The 20,986-nt window shown below is 51.3% G+C and overlaps 1 protein-coding gene across 4 annotated transcripts in view; it reads right to left on the minus strand.

Moving 5' to 3' along the window:
- The window catches only part of LTBP2 (latent transforming growth factor beta binding protein 2), a 100,981-nt gene that overhangs the window by 45,152 nt on the left and 34,843 nt on the right, over positions 1-20,986 (minus strand). For all 4 annotated transcript variants that reach the window (XM_057733154.1, XM_057733155.1, XM_057733156.1 and 1 more), the window contains 5 exons: positions 7,186-7,376; positions 4,625-4,795; positions 3,903-4,109; positions 2,786-3,072; positions 1,618-1,720 (listed from right to left, as the gene is read on the minus strand). In XM_057733154.1, the coding sequence (XP_057589137.1) occupies positions 1,618-1,720; positions 2,786-3,072; positions 3,903-4,109; positions 4,625-4,795; positions 7,186-7,376 (959 nt within the window). The remainder of the gene's footprint in view (positions 1-1,617; positions 1,721-2,785; positions 3,073-3,902; positions 4,110-4,624; positions 4,796-7,185; positions 7,377-20,986) is intronic.

Genomic DNA, 20,986 nt, shown 5'->3' on the forward strand with positions numbered 1-20,986 from the left:
GGATCATTGGCATCCTGGATTCGTCTAATTATAAAGACTATTTTGAACACATGGAGGGGGCCCCCTTCTCTGATTTGCACAAAGGTGCTACAGGAGCTATCAGTGGCCCCAGTTCTGCTGTCTGCACCTCCCTCCCCAACCAGATTGTAAGCTTGGAGAGGCAAGGCACTGTTTCTATCTGTTAAGGGCTGCACACTGTTCTCCACTGTTAAGGGCTGCACACTATGGGTACTTCAAGTGGGTACTTCATCAGTGTAAATATTTGTTGGCTGAATGGAGTGTGGGATACAGAAGTCTCAAGGGTGGGTCTGACCAGGAGGAAGAAAAGTGATGAAAACATCTTTGACCTGCAGGGGGAGATGCTGAGCAGTTCCACACACTCCTCCCTGTGGGGCAATGAGTCCAATCCCTTTTCCCTTCTTGGAGGGATACTTTCTAACAGTAACTATAACAGCTACCACTTACTGACTTAATGCTAAGTACAGGCACCATCTCATTTACCCTCCACAGCAACCCTACGAGGATGGCACTATTACTGTCTCCATTTCACAGATGGGAGATGGAGCAGTGAGAGGCCAGCAGGCAGAGCAGGGACTGGTACCTGCCAGGTATTGGATGCTCAAGCCTGGAAACTTAATACTACCCTTGTTGCGTCACCAAAAATTCTATCACACCATGAAACTGTCCACATTTATTTTTAGTTTGGAAAATATGGTCACAGCTTCACAGCTGAGCCTGAAGTTAGGAACAGCCCTGCCACTCCCACCTTTGGGCTCTGGGCCAGGCCCCCCACAAAGCTGACTCACCAAGTCAACTGCTGACAGGCAGAAGAAATACATGCCAGGCCCGGGTCCAGGCCCAGGAGTGAGGCCTGTGGGGAGGAAGCCAGGCCGAGCGGGCAGGAGCCACACTCAGGCACAGGCACCTTGTCAGCCGCCTCCCAGCTTTAGGTTCAATGCCTATGAGAGCGGCATCTACTCACTCCTGAATTCTCAGTGCTCAGTATACACAAGGCACCTGGTGAGTACTTGCTGAATGAACGAGTGAGTGAAAGAGTTAGGTTTTCCCACCATCCAGAAGAGGGCTGGGTGCTGAGCGTCCCACACCCCAAGGCCGAAGACATTCTGGGATGGATGCCCAACCCTGATTCAAAGATTGGGAGGCAGGAAACAGGAGGTGAGGAGCGGGCCTAGGGGCGCCTCCAGGGAGAGAATGAGGGAAACACTGCGTCACTAAATCAGGATCTCTGGGCCCCTGGTACCTGGGCAGGGGGTATGTGGAAGGGGGTTGAGAGGTAGCAGAGGGCTCAGCATGGGATGGGATTCCTAAAATCTGAGCAAGAACAACTGGCCAAAGGGAGTAACCCATTCCAGGCCATCAGATGGAGCCGACAGGCTACGATGCCCTTGGCGGAGGGTCTGAGCCGTTGGGAGCCTCCGCCACCAGCCAAAGGCACACTCTAGGCAGATTTGGAAAGCTGCCTAGTTTACCAGCCTTATCTACCTGCCTGGCCTCTGAGACCCTGTTGGGAGATGCGGGTGGGAGGGTGCCTGCAGCAGAGGCTGGGCCCTGGGAGAGCTTTGCTCACAACCCTGGACCCTGGCACCCAGCACTCACCTGGTCTGGGTGGACACGGGGCACAGGAGGTCACCCCCCAGAATGCTCCCACACTGCCACAGCAGTCATCTTGGGCAGTCAGCTCCAGCAGGGGGTTGGCACACTGGAAAAAAAGCCATGGACACTCGTCACCTGCTTCCCTTCCCTGCTGTGCACAGAGATGTCCCAGGAAAGCCTGAGACATGAGCTCACCCCTCACATCCTGCCAGAGAATGCCCCCACCCAAGGGAGGGGAGGAGAAGGGAGGAGTTGTCCCGGGAGGAAGCAGAGAAACCCAAGGTTCACTCTGCCAGACCCTAAACTTGGGGGGGGGGGGTGACAGGGACACATCCAGACAAGATCTTCTCTGTGAAGTCTGCAAACTGCCCCCATCCATGTTTCCAGCACACAAACAGAAGGGTCCCAAAGGATGGGCTTTCCTCCCTCAAACTGCAGGGAATGCCAGGGCCACCTCCCAAGAGCAGCGTCCATGCTCAGCGACACCACAGCTGAGAGGTGAGGAGGATCTGGGGTCCCTGTCCCTTGGCTACTCCCCACCTCCTCCAGCTCCCTAACCTCAGGAGGGGTTTCTGGAAATGCCAAACTGCAACCCTAGGAAAAACCATCCTAAGTCTCGCTGCCCGGTCTCAGAAAGATCCTTAGCTGCCTGGACTCAGAAAAGCTCGCTTGATTTCCCATCACTGACTGAGGATGTCACCAGGGGTAGGGGGGATGGAGTGTCTTTTATTTTTGCACCCCCAAGGCTTTGGGATTTAACCTACATTTGCAAATTTCACATCTCTGTGACTCCACTCTTAACGGAAGACCAAACTCCTCATCAGATCTAATAGACCCACTGTCCGCGCAGCGGGGGTCCTACACTCAGCTCCAGGAGAGCCCAAAATTTGCTGGGACATGAGGACATTGGTTCCCCTCCAAAGGGGACCTCTCTTGGGACCTCTTTTGTATGCCTGGCACTGATAGGAACCCAGTGGAGCCCAGGTAGGAGGTCCAACCTCTCTATACTCAGGCAATTTTAATGCCCTGAGTTTTCCCATTTGGGGAAGGGGTGACCCTGTAGACTCACATTCCCTAAGAGCAAGGAGGAGAGAGAGAAGGGGAGGGGCCCTGCAGGGAGCAGTTGCTGTCTCAGAAGCCCCCGGGGCTGAGGCAGAAGCTACATTCTCACCTGTCCATTCACAGTGCTCAGGTAGCACCGGCCCAGCAGTGCTGGAGGCCTGGGCACCACTAGGGGTGGTGGCCGAGGAGCCTCTCTGGACCGAGCGGGGATGCTGTTGCTGTCCCAGTGGCTGTGGCCAGGCCTGGCCGGGAGCCGGAGAGAGGGTCTGGTCTCCACGCTGTTCTCCTCCGGGGCCTCCTCGGCCTCGCCCCGCACCCGAGCCACCTGGTGGACCTGCACAGAGGCCTCGGGCGGGTGGCGGATGTGCACCTTCACCAAGGAGGGGTTCACGGAGGCTGGGCACAGGGGCTGGGGTCAGAGGTGGGGAAACAGGGCCCCACCCTCCGAGGAGTGCCAGCAGCCCTGGGCCAGGCGGGCCACCGGCTGTGTGTCTCCCCCAAACTCTCCTCCATTTCTTTACTCTCTACTCAAAACCCAGAACGATTCCCCACGGAGGACAGAACAGAGCACAAACTCCTTCACTCCACACCTTCCCATGAAGAACCTTCATTACTAACTTCCAAACCACCTTCCTGATTCTACCTCCCGCCACGATCCTATACAGCACTCGAACTCCAGCCCAACCAACCCTGCTTGGCCCCCACTCCATGCCTTTGTTCACACCAGTCCCTCTGCCCAGGAAGCCCTCGCACTCCCCTCTGCTTAACCAAAGCCTACCCATTATTTAAGGCCTAACCAAAGTCTACCTCCTCCAGGCAGCCTTCCCTGAACACCCCAGGCTTGGGGCTCTCTATCCCCTGATCTCCTACAAAATTCTGTATTTGTCGTGTCCTTTATTTGGCACCTAATAACGGAAGGCAGAGGAAAGGAAATGTTTTATGATGCTATTCTTTCTCATCCCTCTCTTGTCCAGGACCATGGGTTCCTTGAAGGGAGGACCCTATGTTTATACCCTTTTGTCTCCCCCATAGCACCCAGTAGGGGGTAAGAGCAAAACAAAAATTGATAAACTCAGATGGAAGGGCAGAGGAAAACTTAGGGACTGAAACTGAGCCCTGAGGGTGGAGGAGAAGGGAGGGCTGGAGACAGCTTCCCATCCCCTCCATCAAGATGCCAGTACGCACCCTACGTGGTTACCTAGCATGCCTCTCAGCCCCATACTCACCCAGCTGGTTGGAGAGAGGCAGTGTGAAGGTGGACTGCTTCAAGGGGCTCTCCAGGGGGGCCCTGTGGCGGGGGCCCCTCTCTGGAGGCTCCCTGTCCAGCTTGGGGATGGGCAAGTGGCAGAACTTGCCGGTGGAGTTGGTGGGGCACCAGCATTCGTCCCTGCCGATGCAGCGGCCTCCGTTCAGGCAGGGGATCTGGCAGAAATCTACAACATCGACCTTAAGGTGACTGGCGGTGGAAGAACACAGCAGCACCTACTATGTGGCCAGTGGGTGACAACAGGGAATCAGGGGGAACAGGACCCACAAATCTGGATGGCTTTGGGAACCGGGCACCCCCTGAAATGCAGGGACTTTCCAGGAGGCCTGGGAGTGAAGGAGGATGGATAATAACCAGGCCTTCCCTTTCCTCGACCCCACAATAACTTGGGGGACAGGACGCGGTTGGGGGAGTGGCGCTGTTAACTCCTTCCCTTTTCTGTGGAGGAAACTTGGCTTCGGAGAGGTTACATGACTTGCTCAGAGTCACATGTGACAGAGCTGGGTGAGGACTCGGCACTGTGTGATTGGAGACAACTCACAGGAGCCACAGTAGGAGATCACTGGGCTTCCTTCCTGCAGAAGAGCTGGGCTCCAGCCCAAGGCAGGCCTGTCCCTCCGGCCACCCCCGCACCCACCCCCAGGGCCAGGTGGGAAGTGTCTGAGTGGGGAATGGACTCACAGATGCGGAAGCCAGACTTGGGGTCGTGCCCTTGGCCGCTCTGGCTATACAGGGTGGTGGTGTCACCACGCTCACAGCTGTTGGCACAGCGCCCTTGGGCACAGGTCTGCTTGCAGATGGTGGGAGTGAAGATGATCTTGATCTTCTTGATTTTCTCTGTGAGATTCACCCCTGCAGAGAGAGGGCTTGGGTCCAGGGGGCAGGGCTGAGAGGCACAGCTGTGACCTCCAGGGGCTGGTTAGAAAGGCCCACGGGACTGGGTTGAGTCCATCCCAAGGGCATTTGCTAAGTACCTCCTGGATGCGGGTCCCACAGTGGGGGCAGAGTAACAGCTCACAGAGTAATAGCTCACAGTCCAACACCTACCGAGGGATGCGACAGGCCAGCAAATGAGTTCATGCTTTGTGCACAGTAACTCTCAAACTTCTTGAGTATTATTTTAGGTGGAACCATTAGAAATTGCCATCTTTGTAGGTTAAAATGCTTGAATATTGGCAATGTTCCTCTATCCAAGCTAACATTCCCATTTGACAGTTAAGGAAACTGAGGCTCGGAGAAGGCCGGGTTGCATCCCAAGTCACACAGCTAGTGAGGGCTGCAGCTGGGCTTTGAACCAAAGGGCAGAGAACAGAATGTAGCTCAGACTTGCCAGAATAAAGAGTTTTCCAAGAGAATGCCTGAAAGAATGATTAGAGTCAGGTTTTGGAGGCCCTAATGGCCAGAACAAGGATAGGGCACTTTATTTGGTTGATGGTAGGAAATCGTTGACAATTTTCAGTGAGAGATCAAAGAGGAAATGGGGGCCAGGTAATGCCCTCCCAGCTGGGGTGGGCAGATGGATGGGGAGGCAGGGTGACCGGTTGGGAGGTCATCGCAGCAGTATGAACTGAGGTCACTTCATTTAACACGAGTGGTGGCAGTAGAAATACAAAGGAGGGGTATTCATTCGTACAGGGGGCCCAGGGAGGGAAGCCAGGAGGCGGAGGGGTTGAGAAGGGAAGTATAAAAGGTCCACGTAGACTTGACTGTGAAGGGAGTAGAGATAGAAAGGAAGGCAGTGGGAAGTGGAGAAATGGCTGTGTGTGTGTGTGTGTGTGTGTGTGCATGTGTGTGTGAATGGGAGAGCTGTAAGCAACTGTATACGCTGTAGGAAAAGGGCTGAGGGGGGACAAATTGAAGGGGGAGGAGAGCCAGGGTGGGGGCGGGCAAATGACAGCCTAGGGTCCCAGAGGAGTCAAGAAACAGTGGGATGTGCCTTAGATAAGAAGAGGGGCACTTCCTTTCCAAGATGCCAAGAAAGGTCATCAGCTATAAAAAGGACACTGATGCATGTTGTTTACAACATGGATAAACCTTGAAAACGTTATACTAAGTGAAAGGGCCAGACACAAAGGCCACATGTTGTATGATTCCATTTATATGAAATGTCCAGGATATGCAAATCTGTAAGGACAGGAAGTAGATTGGTGGGACCAAGGGCCAAGGTGAGAGCGGGGGTGGGGAAGGGAGTGACTGCTTAATGGGCATGGGGCTTCTTTTTGGAGTGACGGCAATGTTCTGTAATTAGATAGTGGTGGTGGTTGCATAAAATTGTGGATATACTGAACACCACTGATGTGTACACTTTTAAAAATAATTAATTTTTGGCTGCCATGGGTCTTAGTTGCGGCATGCAGACTCTTAGCTGTAGCATGTGGACTCTTAGCTGCGGCATGCAGACTGAGTTGTGGCATGCACGCAGGATCTAGTTCCCCAACCAGAGATCGAACCCGGGCCCTCTGAATTGGGAGCACAGAGTCTTACTGACTGGTCCACCAGGGAAGTCCCTGGTGTGTACACTTTAAAATGGTTAACTTTATATTATGTGAATTTCACCTCAATTTTAAAAATGGGAAACAAAAAAAGGCAGTCAGCTCAGGCACAGGTTTAGGTAAGGGAGTGACTGATGTGTGTGTGTGTCGGGGGCAGATGGGCAGGAAGTTGAGGACTCTGGGGACCCGAAATCATGGCCCTGGAATGGGGCTGGGGAAGGTGGGGGCAGCTTGGAGTAGCTGCTCTGAGGAATGAGAGAGAGAAAGTGTCCAGGCACACCGGGAAGGATTGCTGGGCAACGACCAAGAACGTGCGGAGGCGTGAATCTTCAGGGATGCTCAGCTCTCCCCTCTGGGAAGCAGAGGCCCTGCTGTAGGTGCTAAGGAAGCAACTGGTTGGGTTGGTGCAGGAGGGTTGGGGTTTGCAGGAAGGATGAGGTGGAAGGACCAGGGCCAGGGAGGTGATATGAAAGAAGCAAAGGCAGGACAGGTGACAGACAGGGCAGAAATGGAGAAATCAATGTCTAGGTTGTCTCAAAGAGGCAAAGTCTCCAACAGCTGGTTTGGGACCCCTGGAGCCTGACACAAAGCAGGTGCTGGACAACTGTTTGTTCATTGGCTGAAAAGGTGAGGGACAGGGTGACAACTCAGCCCTTCTGAGAGGGTGAAGGGGGAAGCCAATTTGGGGAGAAGAAGGTCCAAGATTTAGATGCCCTGCTCTTTGAGGACCCAGAGAGAGGGCGTCCTTACCCCAGGAGGGTGACGAGTGGTCCAGATATGCTGCCTGCTGGGCCCCATCCCTCCGCTCAGGGCCTGGTCCCATGGGCAGGGCATTGGAAGTCAGCTGGCCGCTGGCCGCCGTAGCCGGATAAAGTCGGACGGTCTGGGACAGCCCCACCTGCTGCTGGGAGGGCTGGGTCTGGCTGAGCCCACTCAGGGTCCTGTGGAGACAACCGGGACACAGGGTTCGCATCCAGGAGCAGCGTCTCGGTGCCCTTCCTGTTCAGGGCACCCCCCCTCCCGCCTCTGCACTAGAAGAGCGTTCTCTGTTTGGCTGCCTTCTTGCCAACTCCAGGAAAATGGAGGTGCCCTGAGACAGGGAGCCTGGGCTAAGCCCAGCCAGCTAGTTCGGCGGGAATGCCTACCGCTGTGCGGAATTGCCAGGCTTTGGCTGGGTATTCTGGGCAAGTCACTTAGCTTCCCTGGGCCTCGGGGCCCTTGACTGCAGAAGGAAGGTGTTAGACGGGTCCCATGTAGCTCCGACATTTGAAGAGTGTGAGACTGTTACAGACCAGCACTTGCCCGAAAACCAAGTCCTGTGCCTGTCACTGGCCACTTAATACAACCTTTCATACAAATTGCCTGTGGAATAGGGGCCCAGCAAATACACGTTCACAGACTGATTCAGGAGCAGAGCCCCGAATTTCCCTCTGGTTAATTTTATCGTAAAAATAATATAACAACAATATTCAAGGAGAAAAAGATGAAAGCATCCTCTCCCACCCCAATACAGCAAATACTTTGGCATATTTCCTTTCAGCCTTTGCTCAAGTATATGTTCTCACACTATTGTCATCGCCTGCAGATACCACCTAAATTCTGATGTTTCACTTAATATTAGATCTTACCTTATGCAGTTCCTCAGTTTTCATATTTATTATCTTAATTGCTACACGATCGTCTATCTGAAGATGAATCACAATTTATTGACATTCTCCTGTTACATATTTAGATTATTTTTAATTTTTAATTGTGGACATCCTGACTCATGTGGCTTTTTTTCTTCTGTTAAAATATTCCTGTAGTATAGGGGGATTCACTCAACTACTTTTTATTCTGTATATTTAAAAAATGCTTATAAGAAATATTTTGAAAAAGATTATTTTAGGATTAATTCTGTGGACTAGAATGACAGTATCAAAGGTTACAAACATTTATGGCTCTAGGTATACCCTGGAGGATTGCTCTCTGAATAGGCTGCATCGAAATGGATAAATGTACCACTCAGAGTGCGGGCTCATAAGCATAGCGATTATTAATTTTGTGTAAATCAATAATAATCATAAATGATACTGCAATGTTGCTTTATCTCCCTTTTCTATTATTTCTGAGGTTGAATTTTTTTCATACATCTATTTACCACTTGAGAAACTTTTCTGCTCGTGTCCTTTGATATCTTAGCTATTTGAGTTTTTGTCTCATAAATTTGAACATGTTTTTATGTATGTCATTAGGCAGGCCATTCCACAAAGCAGTCTTGTAAATACTCTGTCACTGTCACAATGTATCAATATGTGAACTATGGTATACATGACTGTCTGGACTGTGGTGGGTGGGAGCACACTGTAGACATTGAAGCTGAGAGAGTAATTACTTGTCCAGGGTTATACAACAGGTAAATCAGGGCCCCAGGATTCCAGCCCAGGGAAGTGTGACTCCTGTGCCACCCAACAAAGCAGTCCAGACTATGACAGAAGCTCAGTCTAGAAGCCTCTGCTCAGGCCTGTGGTGGTGCTCTTTCCTCCAGTAGGTACCCCTGTAGCCGCTCCACTGGATTCTTTGCCCAAGATAATCTCCTGGGACCCCCTGCCTCCATCATCCCTGCTCCAGTGCTGTTGGCCCCAGGTGTCCGGGCCATGAGCAATCTCCCGCTCATCCTTTCCTGGCAGAAGCCAGACCAGGAAAGGTGTTAGAATCCAGCACCTTCCAGCCCTTCCTTGTTGGCCTGAGACTTGGCTCCTGTGAGTTTCAACACTGCCCTCCTTCCAGTGCAACCGGTCACAAATCCTCACCCCGACAGCCCCAACCATGCCTCAGCCTGCTTCCCAAGTTTGAGGGCTGGAGTGAAGAGGCCCCATTAGACACCCCAGAAGATCTGGGAGTTGTGATGGACCAGAATTGGGAGCCCCGTCCTCAGGCCCCTGCTCCTCACTCCCAGAAGGTCAGCACAACCAGCTGCAGCAGAAAACACAATGCTTCCAATGGCTTCCGAGAGTTCACCGAGGAGCGAGAGGTAAGTGAGCTGGTGGGCCTGTGGGAGTCTCCTCCTGGTGGCACCAGGCTGGTGCCAAGGCTCAGCTTGGTGTCAGCATCACAGAGCACCACGGGAGGTGAAGGGAGTAGTTCAGGTTCTACCCAGAGCACCTGGGACATTTCTGAACTTGACACTGACAAAGAGCTCTCCAATCCGGTCGAGGTGGAAACTCAAAGGCTTCTTTCTCCGCAGTTTGCTGTCACCGTTGTTATCGTTGCCGTCACTTGTTTCTTGCACTGGAACTCCATGCTAATGGCCCCAAGATTCCTGAGTTCAAATCCCTTGAGGGCCAATGGTTTAACTTTGCAGAGAAGAAAAAAAATGTATTCCCTAGTTGTAGAAAGGACCTGTCTGTACAAAAAAGAGAGGACAGGACGTGGGCCAGGCAGGTGTCAGTTCTGCCTCCTACTTGAGCAGTCACTGAGCGCCCCTGAACCTCAGATTCCTAATCAGTAGGATGGGGATAGGGACCCCCACCTCACTGGGTTGTGGTGAGGACCAAGAGGAACAGTGAGACCATGTGCTCATTTTGCAAATATAAATAAGTGGCCACAAGTTGAAAACTATGTCAGAATTTTAAAATCACATGAACAAAGAAAAAAAAGCTCAAGTTACAGTTTAGATCTCTCCCTGAACCACTAAAAATTCTTCTTCATCAAAGGGGAATAAAAGACACTCCAAATATCTTGTTATACTGTCCAAGCAGCCTTACGTATAAAGGGCCAAATGACTAATCTGGTGTCAACACATTTTTAATGACCACAGCCTTCTGAGCTCAATCCATTGTCATATACTGCTGTGATGGGGACTTCAGTTTAAATGACAGAAATCAAAAAGTCCTGCCTTTTAAGAGGCTCACAGCCAAGAAAAAAGGTAGCCTTGGTTCTTTGATAGGTCTTATGCTGAAACCACCCCTTTAAAGAGACAGCTATCTCCCTTCATACACCCCAGCCCAGTCCTTGAAGGTGGGCAGGGAGCGAGGAGGCCCTGCCACGTGTGGAGGGTTGTGGGCTCTCAGCTCAACTCTGGCTACCAGAGAGTGGTGACAACAGAGGCAAGTGAGGGCTTCACTGGGAAGGAGACTTTCTTTTACTACAGAAGTACAAGAGGACTTGTACTTGGGGGCTTAGAAGAGGGCTCTGTCCCCTCTCAGTCTTGGAAGAGCTGCTGCGATTTCGTCAAAGGATAGTGGTTCTCAGACTCGCCTGGCACAAGTTTATCTCTCAGGATTGCTCCAGGGAGGACCTGGCAGAGATGCCATGGTGGACAGGAACAGCTCTCTCTAGACTTCAGGATTTCATGGCTCAGTAAAGTTTTGAAACAAATTTAGGGGACCAACATAAAGTTGCCAAGTTTTTATCTAGGTAACACATTGAAACACACACACACACCCTTACCAATTATTACCACCATAATTTCATGAAAGTAAAGATACTTCAGTGCCAGTAAAAAATATTTGAATAAGCTTCACTTCATGGAAATCTCACCTCATTGACTTTACTTTTTTATTTCTTCAGGGACTGATGAAAACTCCATCACAGACCAGCATGGAGCCGGGGGGGAGCCACTAGGCTATGTGATCCACCAAGATTTGCTCCGGCCCGAGGACTCTCGGGCTCTTTCAACCAATTTGGGAAGAAAACCTTCCCATCCCAGCTGGTGGGATCTTCAGACCTGAGGCAAAACTCCCAGGACAGTGCGTGCCCATAATAATGCCACTCAGTTAAACATGGTGCGCCCACATCCTGCCCGACACACTAAGGTTTTCAAACAGTGATGGGGAGACCAGTGGGTGAGCGGCTCCGTGCCCTCCACCCCACCCACTTTCACCCTAGTCTGATGGCTCCGCTCTATCTAGTTTACAAATGGGCTTCCACATACTATTTTGTCTGCTAAGTGTTCTGCTGACAAAAAAAAGTTTAAAAACATCACTACAAGGTGCACAGAATAGTTATAGCTCTCATGGATAGAGCACTGAAACAGGTGCTTTAAATGCATCATCTTATTCATGATACTTTATTGAATGAAAAAAGTAAGTTGCAGAATAATAGGGACAGTAACACTTCCAGGTTTTCGTTTGAATAAAAACTCTCTCCCCTATAGATATTTACATAGACATGGGAAAGGTCTGAAAGGATCTGTAAACAGTGGCTGCCCCTTGGGGATGAGAGTGACTGTGTATGTGTAACTACTGTTTTACAATTTATGTTTCTATATTTTTAGATTTTTTTCAGTAAAAAAAAAACTTTTAGTTTTACAGTAAACGTGTTATTTTGTAATAAAAATAAATCTCTATTTTTCCCAGCAACTCCGATTTATAGGTAAGGAAACTGAGGGTCAGGAAAAGCATGATAAGTGTGGGCATATTACTAGGATCCAAGGTGGGCTCTGATGGCTAACAGAGGTACAAGAGTTCAGCTGTAAGAAAGACCATGACATTTGAGCTGGGGCTTAAGAGGTGGGTAGAATTTTCACAGTTCAAAGTGAGGAGGAAGACATTCCAGATAAGAAAAGTAACATAAGAAAATGCGTAAAGGTGTGAAACATGGACCATATCTGAGGAAGGATAATGAGTACAGTTGGATAAAGCACAGAATGGAAGGCGGGGGGCCGGAAAATAACATCCACTCAGTGCCTACCAGGTAACAGACATCATTCTAGGTGCATTACATATCATTCACTTGTCCAAACAACTCTCTGACCAAAAACCTCTGCTTAGCCAAAAGCACTTTTAAATAAAGTAAAAAGACAAATGACAAAATGGGGAAAACGTGCAATTCATATCACAAAGAACCAATCTCCATAACATTCAAAGAACTCCTAGAAAAAGAAAAGACAAATAGCCCTAGAAGAAAAGTCAGCAAAGGAATCTAAACAGTTCACAGAAAAAGAAAAAAACCCAAATGTTTCTTAAACACATGAAAATAGGCTCAACTTTTCTCACTCTAGGAGATGCGCAAATGAAAACTACTTTGAGATAGCATTTTTCAATCTATCAGATTAGCAAAAAATGCAAAAATTTAATAACAGACTAATTTGGTGAGATTGTGCAGAACGTCACTCTCAGATGTTGCTGGTAGGCATGTAAGTCGACACAGCCTACATGGAGAACAATTTAGCAATGTCCATCCTCGCCGCAGTGCATCGATGCTTTGCCCCTGCAGGCCCACCTCCGAGGCTGTGCTGCAGATACACCTGCTGTGGCAGGCGCTGCTGCCGCCCTGGCCAGTCCCCTTTGTGGCTGGTGCACCCTACAGAGGTTTCTGCGGAGTTGTGCTCCGGGCAGAAGGCAACCACCTGACAAGCTCCTCCCACCAACGTGACGACGAAGCCAATGACTGCCTGAACCGGAAGTTTAAAAGGCCCGCCCCCTTGCCTTAAGGCGGGACGACTCTCCAAGCTCCACCCTCAGTTAGGCCTTGGCTTGATTTCCCCGCGACCAATCCTTGCTTGGCTCTTTGCACCTTTCCGTTCGGCTTCCGTCCCGCCCTTAGCCCGCCCCCAATAAATCGCACACACCTGAGTTCACATCCCAGCTCCATCTCTAGGGGAATCTGACCTAAGACACTTGTCAACGTCCACCGTGATGGAGGAACAAGATTATCCATGGTAGCACTGCTCTGTAATAGCAAAATACTTTGTAAAGAATAGAAACAATTTAAGTGTCCCTTAGTAGGGGATTGGTTAAACAAACGAAGACACATCCAAAGGATGGAGTCTTACGTCCTCAAAACAGAAAGACGCTGCTCTTTTACATCCACAGGAAAAGCTCTCCAAGATATATAGAAAAGTGAAAAAACAGTCCAAATCTGGCCCACCGACTGTTTTTGTACAGACCGTGACCTAACAATGGTTTTTTTTAATATTTTTTAACGGTTGGAAAAAATCAAAAGAAGAATAATATATCATCGACATGAGAAAGCCATATGAAATTCAAATTCGTTTCCATAAATACAGTTTAGTTGGAACACGGCCACACTTGTCTACAACTGCTTTTGCTCTACAATGGCAGAGCTGAGTAGTTGCAGACATCATAGGTTGTACAAAGCCTAAAATATTTATTCTCTGGCTTTTTATGGAAGACATTTACTGACTCCAGGTGTGGAGCATGTAAACTTTTGTGTAAAAATAGAGAAAATTAAGGATACATGTTGAATTTATGTGCATATTCATAAAGCAATCTTGGAAGGGTACTCTGGGAATTAATAAGTGGTTTCCCGTGTGTGTGTGTGTGTGTGTGTGTGTGTGTGTGTGTGTGTGTGTGTTGTGGGGGGGGGGTAGTGGGAAGTGGGTAGATGGGGAATAAACTGGTGCTACAATTTAATGAATACTTGCTCCGCGCCAGGCTGTGTGCCAACAATACACGTCACACGCATTATCTCATGAAAGCCTCTTCATAAGCCTAAGAGTTAGATACTCACTATCCCCTATTTTACAGTCAAGAAAACAGAGGGAAGGGAGGTTCTATGCCTTGCTGAAGGTCGCAGAACTCCTACACGCACAAGCCAGGTTACCAACCCAGGTAAGTTCATCCTCAAGCCACCCCACCATTTGTCACTTCCCTATCACCATTTCACTTAGGCTGTGAGGGATTAAAGAAGAATGCGTTTGGGTCCATACAGTGGAGGACTTGAAACATCAGGGAGGTGTCTGGGCTGTACTGAATGGGTAAGGGGGAGTCCCTAGAGATTTTGGAGCAGCCCACCCTCTTTCACTCATTTAAGAAGCACTTACTGAATGCCTGCCACGTGCCAGGCATCCAGGTCCAAGGGTGGCAAAGACTCTCTTACCCTCTCTGCTCCAATGGAAACTGAGCAAAGGAACCAGCATGCACCCAGCACAGGTGTGGGGGCACAGGGGAGCCATATATTAGTCTTGAGATGCTAGTGGTCTTCAGGCAGTCTAAAATATGATGGGATGGGGCTTTTCAAATGCTTATTACTCTAATGAAAGATTACCTGGTGGTGGATAGACCAGAGAGGGGAGGGCTGGAGGCCCGCTGGAAGGCTTTGGCTGTGGTCTAGGCTAGCAGGGACCAAGGATGGGAGCAAGAAGAGGGCATGGATTCAATGATTCAATGGATATTTAATACATAGAGAGCTCCCAGATGTGCTTAGACAAGTGGGTGAAGGGGGTTCCAAGAGCCAAGATCTCAAGGAGAGATCCAAGAAGTGGCTCAGTTTGGGACATGGTGAGTGCTGGTGCCTCAGGGTGGATCTCCAGATGGAAACACCCAGGAGGCAGCACTCAGGAGAGAGGCTGGGGCTGCAGACACAGTCAAGGGAGTCCTGATGGAGAGGTGGGGCTGCAGGGACGCTATCACTCGGAGGGAGTATGCATAACAAACTGCCACTCCGAGTCCCGTTGCTGGACTGAGACATTGACTCTGCTTACACGTCCCGGTTTCAAAGAAGGAAATGTGATAAGGAACAGACCGGTCTTAGTGTTAGGCTTTCCTCCCATAAATTTGTCTCTAACCTTTGGCGCCTGCTACCGCTTGCCTGCTAGCACATGATAAAGCAAATGAACAAGCCGTGAAGAAATACTGTTGGAAAAATGTGGCAACGGCCCATCATACTTCACTTGACAGCTTGCTCTTTACCTGGCTACGTGCATGTGCCTATAGTGAGTTCTTATTTTGTACACACATGCGATCATCTTAGTTTCTGCTAATAAAACTGTTCCCGGCTCTAATGATGGAATTAGTTACATTGATAGTTCACGGTATTCCTCATGACTGCCAGGTGCTCTGACACCGAAGCACTTTGAGAAATACAGGAGTAAAGAGAGAATAAATGGGGCAGAGGACGGGGCCTGGGGAGTAACAACGCTCGAGGGGCAGACTGAGGAAGAGGCAGTGGAGGGGACAGAGAGGTAGGAGGGGACAGAGAGAGAGCACCAAGACAGGAGGGCGTTCCTTGGACCCCATCCCTGCTCCTGGCCTTCCCGTGACTGTCGGCCCACCTCCTTAGAGGTGGACATGCTTTGGTGCCTCCCAAGTGGCTCAGTCTCCCCTGAGAATCTGGGTTCTTGCGAGGCAGGGCGAAGCCCTTGCAGAGCTCTGCTCCCTCTCTCCTCCTTGCTGGCCAGGCAGGCCTCACGCCCAGGCCACCGTCAGATAGCCCTTGTGCCGAACGCCCAAGGACCCAAGGTAGTGTTTCCAGACATTACGCTCCAGCCACTGCCGCAAACCTGCCCTGGCCCAGCAGCGAACAAGGGGGCACCCAGCTCTGGTGGGCAAAGTGGAGGGAACACTGCGGCCTCGGCCAGAGCCAGCAGCCTGCTGATTCTAGGTGATGCGTAGTTTGGGGGCTGCGCAGGTGTGGCCCAGGCTGGGCTAAGACAGCAGACATCACTCCTCAGCCTCTGGGTGTCAGAGGTGTCACCATATGGCGGGGAGGACTTGAACTCTACCCTACTTGTCCTAGACATTAATAATCAACATTCATCAAGCACTAACTCTGTGCTGTGTATTAATTGTTCTATAGGCATAATGTTATCTAATCTTCACAGCCACCTTAGGGGCTAGGTACTGTTATTAACCCCATTTTCTCAGCAAATGAAACTGAGGCACAGAGAGGTTAAGGACTTGTCCAAGGTCATTCATCTAGAATCACACTGTCCAACAGAACTTGCTGTGATGATGGGAATGCTCTATAGTCTGTGCCATCCAAGATGCTAGCTACCAGCCGCTTGTGGCTTTGAAGCACCTGGAAATGCAGCTGGTGTGACTGAGTAACTGAGTTTTACATTAAATTAAATTTAAATAGTCCCTCTGTGGCTGATGGCTACCGCTTTGGACAGCAGAGCATAGTAAATGGAGGAATCGGGATCTGAACCCAGAAAGTCTATCTTGGCTATGTGGTTAATAGTTTCTCTTGGCTACCCTCACTGCACTCTTCGTGCCCAGGCACTTGGGTTCCCTGACTGTCCTGGCCTGGGGGAATCAGCACCCTCTTCAACCTTGCTGTCCTGCCTCCACGCTGTGTCATCTGTCATCCGATGTCAGGATGTGGCAGGAAAGAGGCTGGGTTTCCAGAAGACGTGGACCTAGGACCATGTCCCAGGAGACCAGATTTCAGCATGGCATGAGGAAGGATGTCTGAAAAGCAAAGGTTGCCCAGCGACATGGTGGTCCCTGGAGAGGCAGGAGCACCTTGTCCCAATCGAGGATCTGGGTCCCTGCCCCCACCCCTATGCCAGAAAGGAAGCAGCAGTCATTCCTGCTCAGGGCGGGGCTCCAGGCCCATGACATATGAGAGACAAGGGAGGTGGCATGCTCCGTGGGGTGGTCCCAGGGGACCGAGCCCCACCTGCTGCCTAGCACGCAGATGCAGCATCGCCAAGACTGGGACCCTCACACGCTTCTGCCCCCCAGGGGGGCTGAGATCTGGCCTCCCCCACAAGCCTCAAGACCTCTCCCGCTGCCGGTCCTGCTGTGCCCACTCACCCGACCCCTTTGGCCTCACTGGTCAGCCCGAGGCCCCCACCCAGCCCCACCCAGCTGCCTGTGAGTCACATCCCCCTGCTCTGAGGTCTGCGCCTTTAGCTTTTTTCTGTGGCCACACCCAGGTTTGAGAGGTCTGGAGCTCGGGCTCACAGACCCCAGGCGATGCCCCTGCCAGGCAGAAGGGTGGAGAAGGGGCAAAACCCAGGGGAGCCTCCCCTGCCCAGAACCGCACCCTACTCTGCTCGCCCGGCAGCTGGGGAGAGAACACAGCACCCTGCTTCCCTGCAGGCAGAGAAGAGGTGGAGGCTGGTGGAGCTGCGCACATCCGGGGGATTGTCTGTGGGCCACCGAGCCCAGGCCCGAGGCCTGGCCCCTGCTGCTGGAGCAGCATTACAGAGGTGCTGCCTCAGTCCCCCAGGGGTCCAGAGACCCCTCGGAGCCTCATCACACCCTCCACCCTCCAGACCCCTCATGCCTTGGTCAACTGTGAACACTGTTCCAGAGGGGCCTGCCTCACAGGTTTGCCAAGCCCTTGCTCCTGGAGGCTCTGCATTGCCTTTTTTCTCTCCTGGATGGACCAGGAAGCTGGGCAGGAAGCCGGAGTGCACTGCCCAGGCCCTGGAATCACACCTAGGGCACTTCAGGGGGCAGAGCAGGGAAGAGAAAGTGCCCCAAGGGGCTGCCCAGGGCGCCAGGAAATGCCCCTCATTTTCTACACAAGTGTCATTTTGCCCAAGTGTCAAACTGCCTGGCAATCACCCTTTCCCTGCAGCCAGGAAGAGGAAAAAGAAAGGGGCCCTCCAAGAGCTCCTCCGCCTCCTTCTGGGCCCAGTAGGACCACCCAAAGGGCTGCAGCATGGCCAGGGACACAGACCCCCCAGAGGGGAAAAGAGGGTACTGGATCTTACCCTCTTTGTATCCTTCACAGAGTCATCACAGCGCTGGGCACACAGCCACCCCCCCCCCACCCCCGACAAATAGTCATCACATTGAACTCTGAACTTCTCTGTGGCTCGCAGCTCTCTGGAGCATCTCCCCAGGCCAGGCTGGGTCCCATCCAAGGCCAGTGAGCAGTCCGAGGGCTTTGGCTCCAGGGTCCCCCAGGAAGACTTGTCAGCTCATGGGGGACCTGGATGTCATGAACTCATCATCCAACCACTTCCAAGGTCCACTTGTGAGCCCCTCAGAAGGTGCCTGGTCCCATGTGGGCATGAGAGAAAAGCATCTTGCCCACGGAGGGTTTACACTCCAGGCAGGGAGGCAGGAGGCAGGGGAGGGCTAGCTCACCTGGTGCCTTTGTGTGGATTAGAAAAGGGACCCCTGGGCAGCCAGTTTACAGAGGCTGCCCTGCTTCCTTCAGGATGATGTGGCATGGTGCCACGGCTGGGTGAGCAGAATGCAGGCTAGATTTTAGCCCCATTCATCCCCTGACCTTTGTATAGGTGCAACACACACACCCAGGCACAGTGGTCCTGGGAGAAGACCCTGCACATGAATGTTTCATGCAACCCACGAATGGAAAAAGCAGCAGGTGGCCAGGTGAACTGGGCAGGTGTAGCTCTGGGTCTGGAGGCCTGGGGAAGACTTTCTAGAAGTTGTGTGATGTGAGCTGGAGGAAGGTGTGGGAGGGTAAATTCCACCCAAGGCAAAGAGGACCATGAGCAGAGAGGGACATGTCCAGGTGTTCTAGGGGTAAGGAGGCCTGTCTGGCTAAAGGGAAAGTGGGAGGGGCCAAGGGTGACAATAAATAACAGCAAATAGCTACATAGTGCTTCTATTTGCCAGGAACTATTCTAAACACTTTATGTATACAAGTGAATTTAATCATCATTATATGAAGAAGTAGGTGTTATTATCCCCATCTTACAGGTGAGGCACAGAGTTGCTGGGTAACTTGCGTCAGGTCACACAGCCAATGACTAATAGAGCTGGGAATCAGACACAGATGGCCTGCAGCTACATCTGGTTTCTGAACCTTTACTCTAAACCTCTACACCAGGGGTCCCCAACCCCCCCGGGCTGCAGGAGGTGACTGGAGGGTTAGTGAAGCTTCGAAGCTTCGTCTGCAGCTCCCCATCACTCCCCATCGCTCGCGTTACTGCCTGAACCGTATCTGCTCCACTCCCCCAGCCCCACCCCACCCAGTCCATGGAAAAACTGTCTTCCACGAAACTGGTGCCTGGTGCCAAAAAGATTGGGGGCCACTGCTTTACACTTTATCGTGGCTCGAGAGCTATGCTTTGGGACTGAGCTGTAGAGCCAAGAATCCGGGCCTTATCCTTCAGATCTCATGTACAAAAGGGAAGCCTTGAAGGAAGGTGTTTTTACCAGGAAGGAACAAGATTAAAAATGGTCTCTTAGGAAAGTGATCACGGACAACTCCTCCCTGGATCCCCCGTCCGCCCCTGCTGCCCACACCACCTGGCCAAGAGTGCTCTCCTCCTCAACACCCAACTCCCAGACGTTTTTCTCAGGGGCGGTTGTGGTCCCCAGGGGGTGGCAGGGGGGACGTGGGGACGTCTCTGGAGCCACAGTACTCCACACAGACCTACTGGATCAAGTAACTGCTCTGCTTGTGGAGCTCCAGGCACGAAACAAACATCACCTTAGAAAGGCCCCCAGCGCCCTGCGAGGCAGCTCTCACTATCCCCACCGCACCTGTGAGACACCTGCGGTGCGGAGACGGTAAATCTCTGGCCCTAGCTCACATGTCTCACGAAGGGCAAAACCCAGGATTCGAACCAGGCCTGTCACACTTCTCTCAGCACTGCGTCCCCACTCTCGCCACAAGCTGGAGCTGTATGAGTTTACAAAGAAGCGCATGAAAAAAGGAAGTGGTTGGAGAGGTAAAGAGGTGAAGGGAAAGAAAACACGTTTCAGGGCCTCCGGGCACCTGGCAAGTGCTACAGATCAGAGGAGGAGGAGGAGTGGGAAGAGAGAGAGGAGAGACCTTTAGGCTGAGGGGACTGAGACTGGATCACTTCCCAAAGCCATGAAGAACTCGGTCTATGGACCTCTCACCATCACCAGATTGGCCATGAGAAACCCACCTCCTGAACCCCAAGTTCCCAGACCGTGGTCTTTGGGACCCATCTACCTTCCATGTATACCCCCTCCTCAGATGTGCGTGCACACACACACACACTCACACACCCACACACCCCTTAGCCGGCCTGCCTTATCGGACGGCAAACACAGGCCTGTGACTTCAGATGAGTTTGCCCCACTCTGGACCTGCCCGGACAGGCCCATTGTAGACAAAGGCAGCTGGTGCCTGGGTCTAGGTTATACTTCTCACGGGCTTGTCAAAGTCTTGGCAGCTTTCAGCCAGCCTGTTCTTTATGATCCCCAGGATCATAAACAAAAGGAGATTTCTAAAAGACCTGGGGGCCCAACCTGAGAAGGCTTTGCTCTTCCCAAACCTACCAACCGATTGTACGCCAGACATCTGCTACAGGCACTTCATCTCAAAATTTCTACTATGCTCTTTAGGCTTGAGAGATACTTGGTTAGTGCAATCCTATGCTATAAAAACTATCATCCCCCATTTTACAGAAGAGAAAACTGAGGCACAGAGAGGCTGTTTACTTGCCCACTATCACCGCCAGCAGGGAGGTGCATGGGGTGGGGTCTCAAGGCCTGAGCTCTGTACCTTTGGTGGAATGACTTTGACCAACCTGCTGCTCACCCTTGACTATACAGGAAACATCACCAGGACTGGAAAAAGCTTCAGGTAGTCTGAGCAAGCTCTCAAAGTGTCCAGTTACTGCTGTTGCTGTAAACAAAAGGCTTAGTAACCCCAAAGTCTAGGGACAAATAAGATGAATGCCATTCACAGAACACCTAAAAGTTGCCTGAAGCATTTACACATAGTAGTAAATCCTCCTGACAATTCTGTTAGCGGCGGGCATCCCCATCTGACAGATGAGAAAACTGAGGCCCGTGAGGTTAAATCACTTGCTCTGGGCAGCATAACTGTCAAGTGGCAGAGCTGAGATTCACACCCAGACTTATATAACTGTAAGACATAAATTATGTCACAATTCTTCTCTCACACACTGTTGCCT

This window comes from Hippopotamus amphibius, chromosome 4 (genome assembly GCF_030028045.1).
Source record: "Hippopotamus amphibius kiboko isolate mHipAmp2 chromosome 4, mHipAmp2.hap2, whole genome shotgun sequence".
Lineage (NCBI taxonomy): Eukaryota > Metazoa > Chordata > Mammalia > Artiodactyla > Hippopotamidae > Hippopotamus > Hippopotamus amphibius.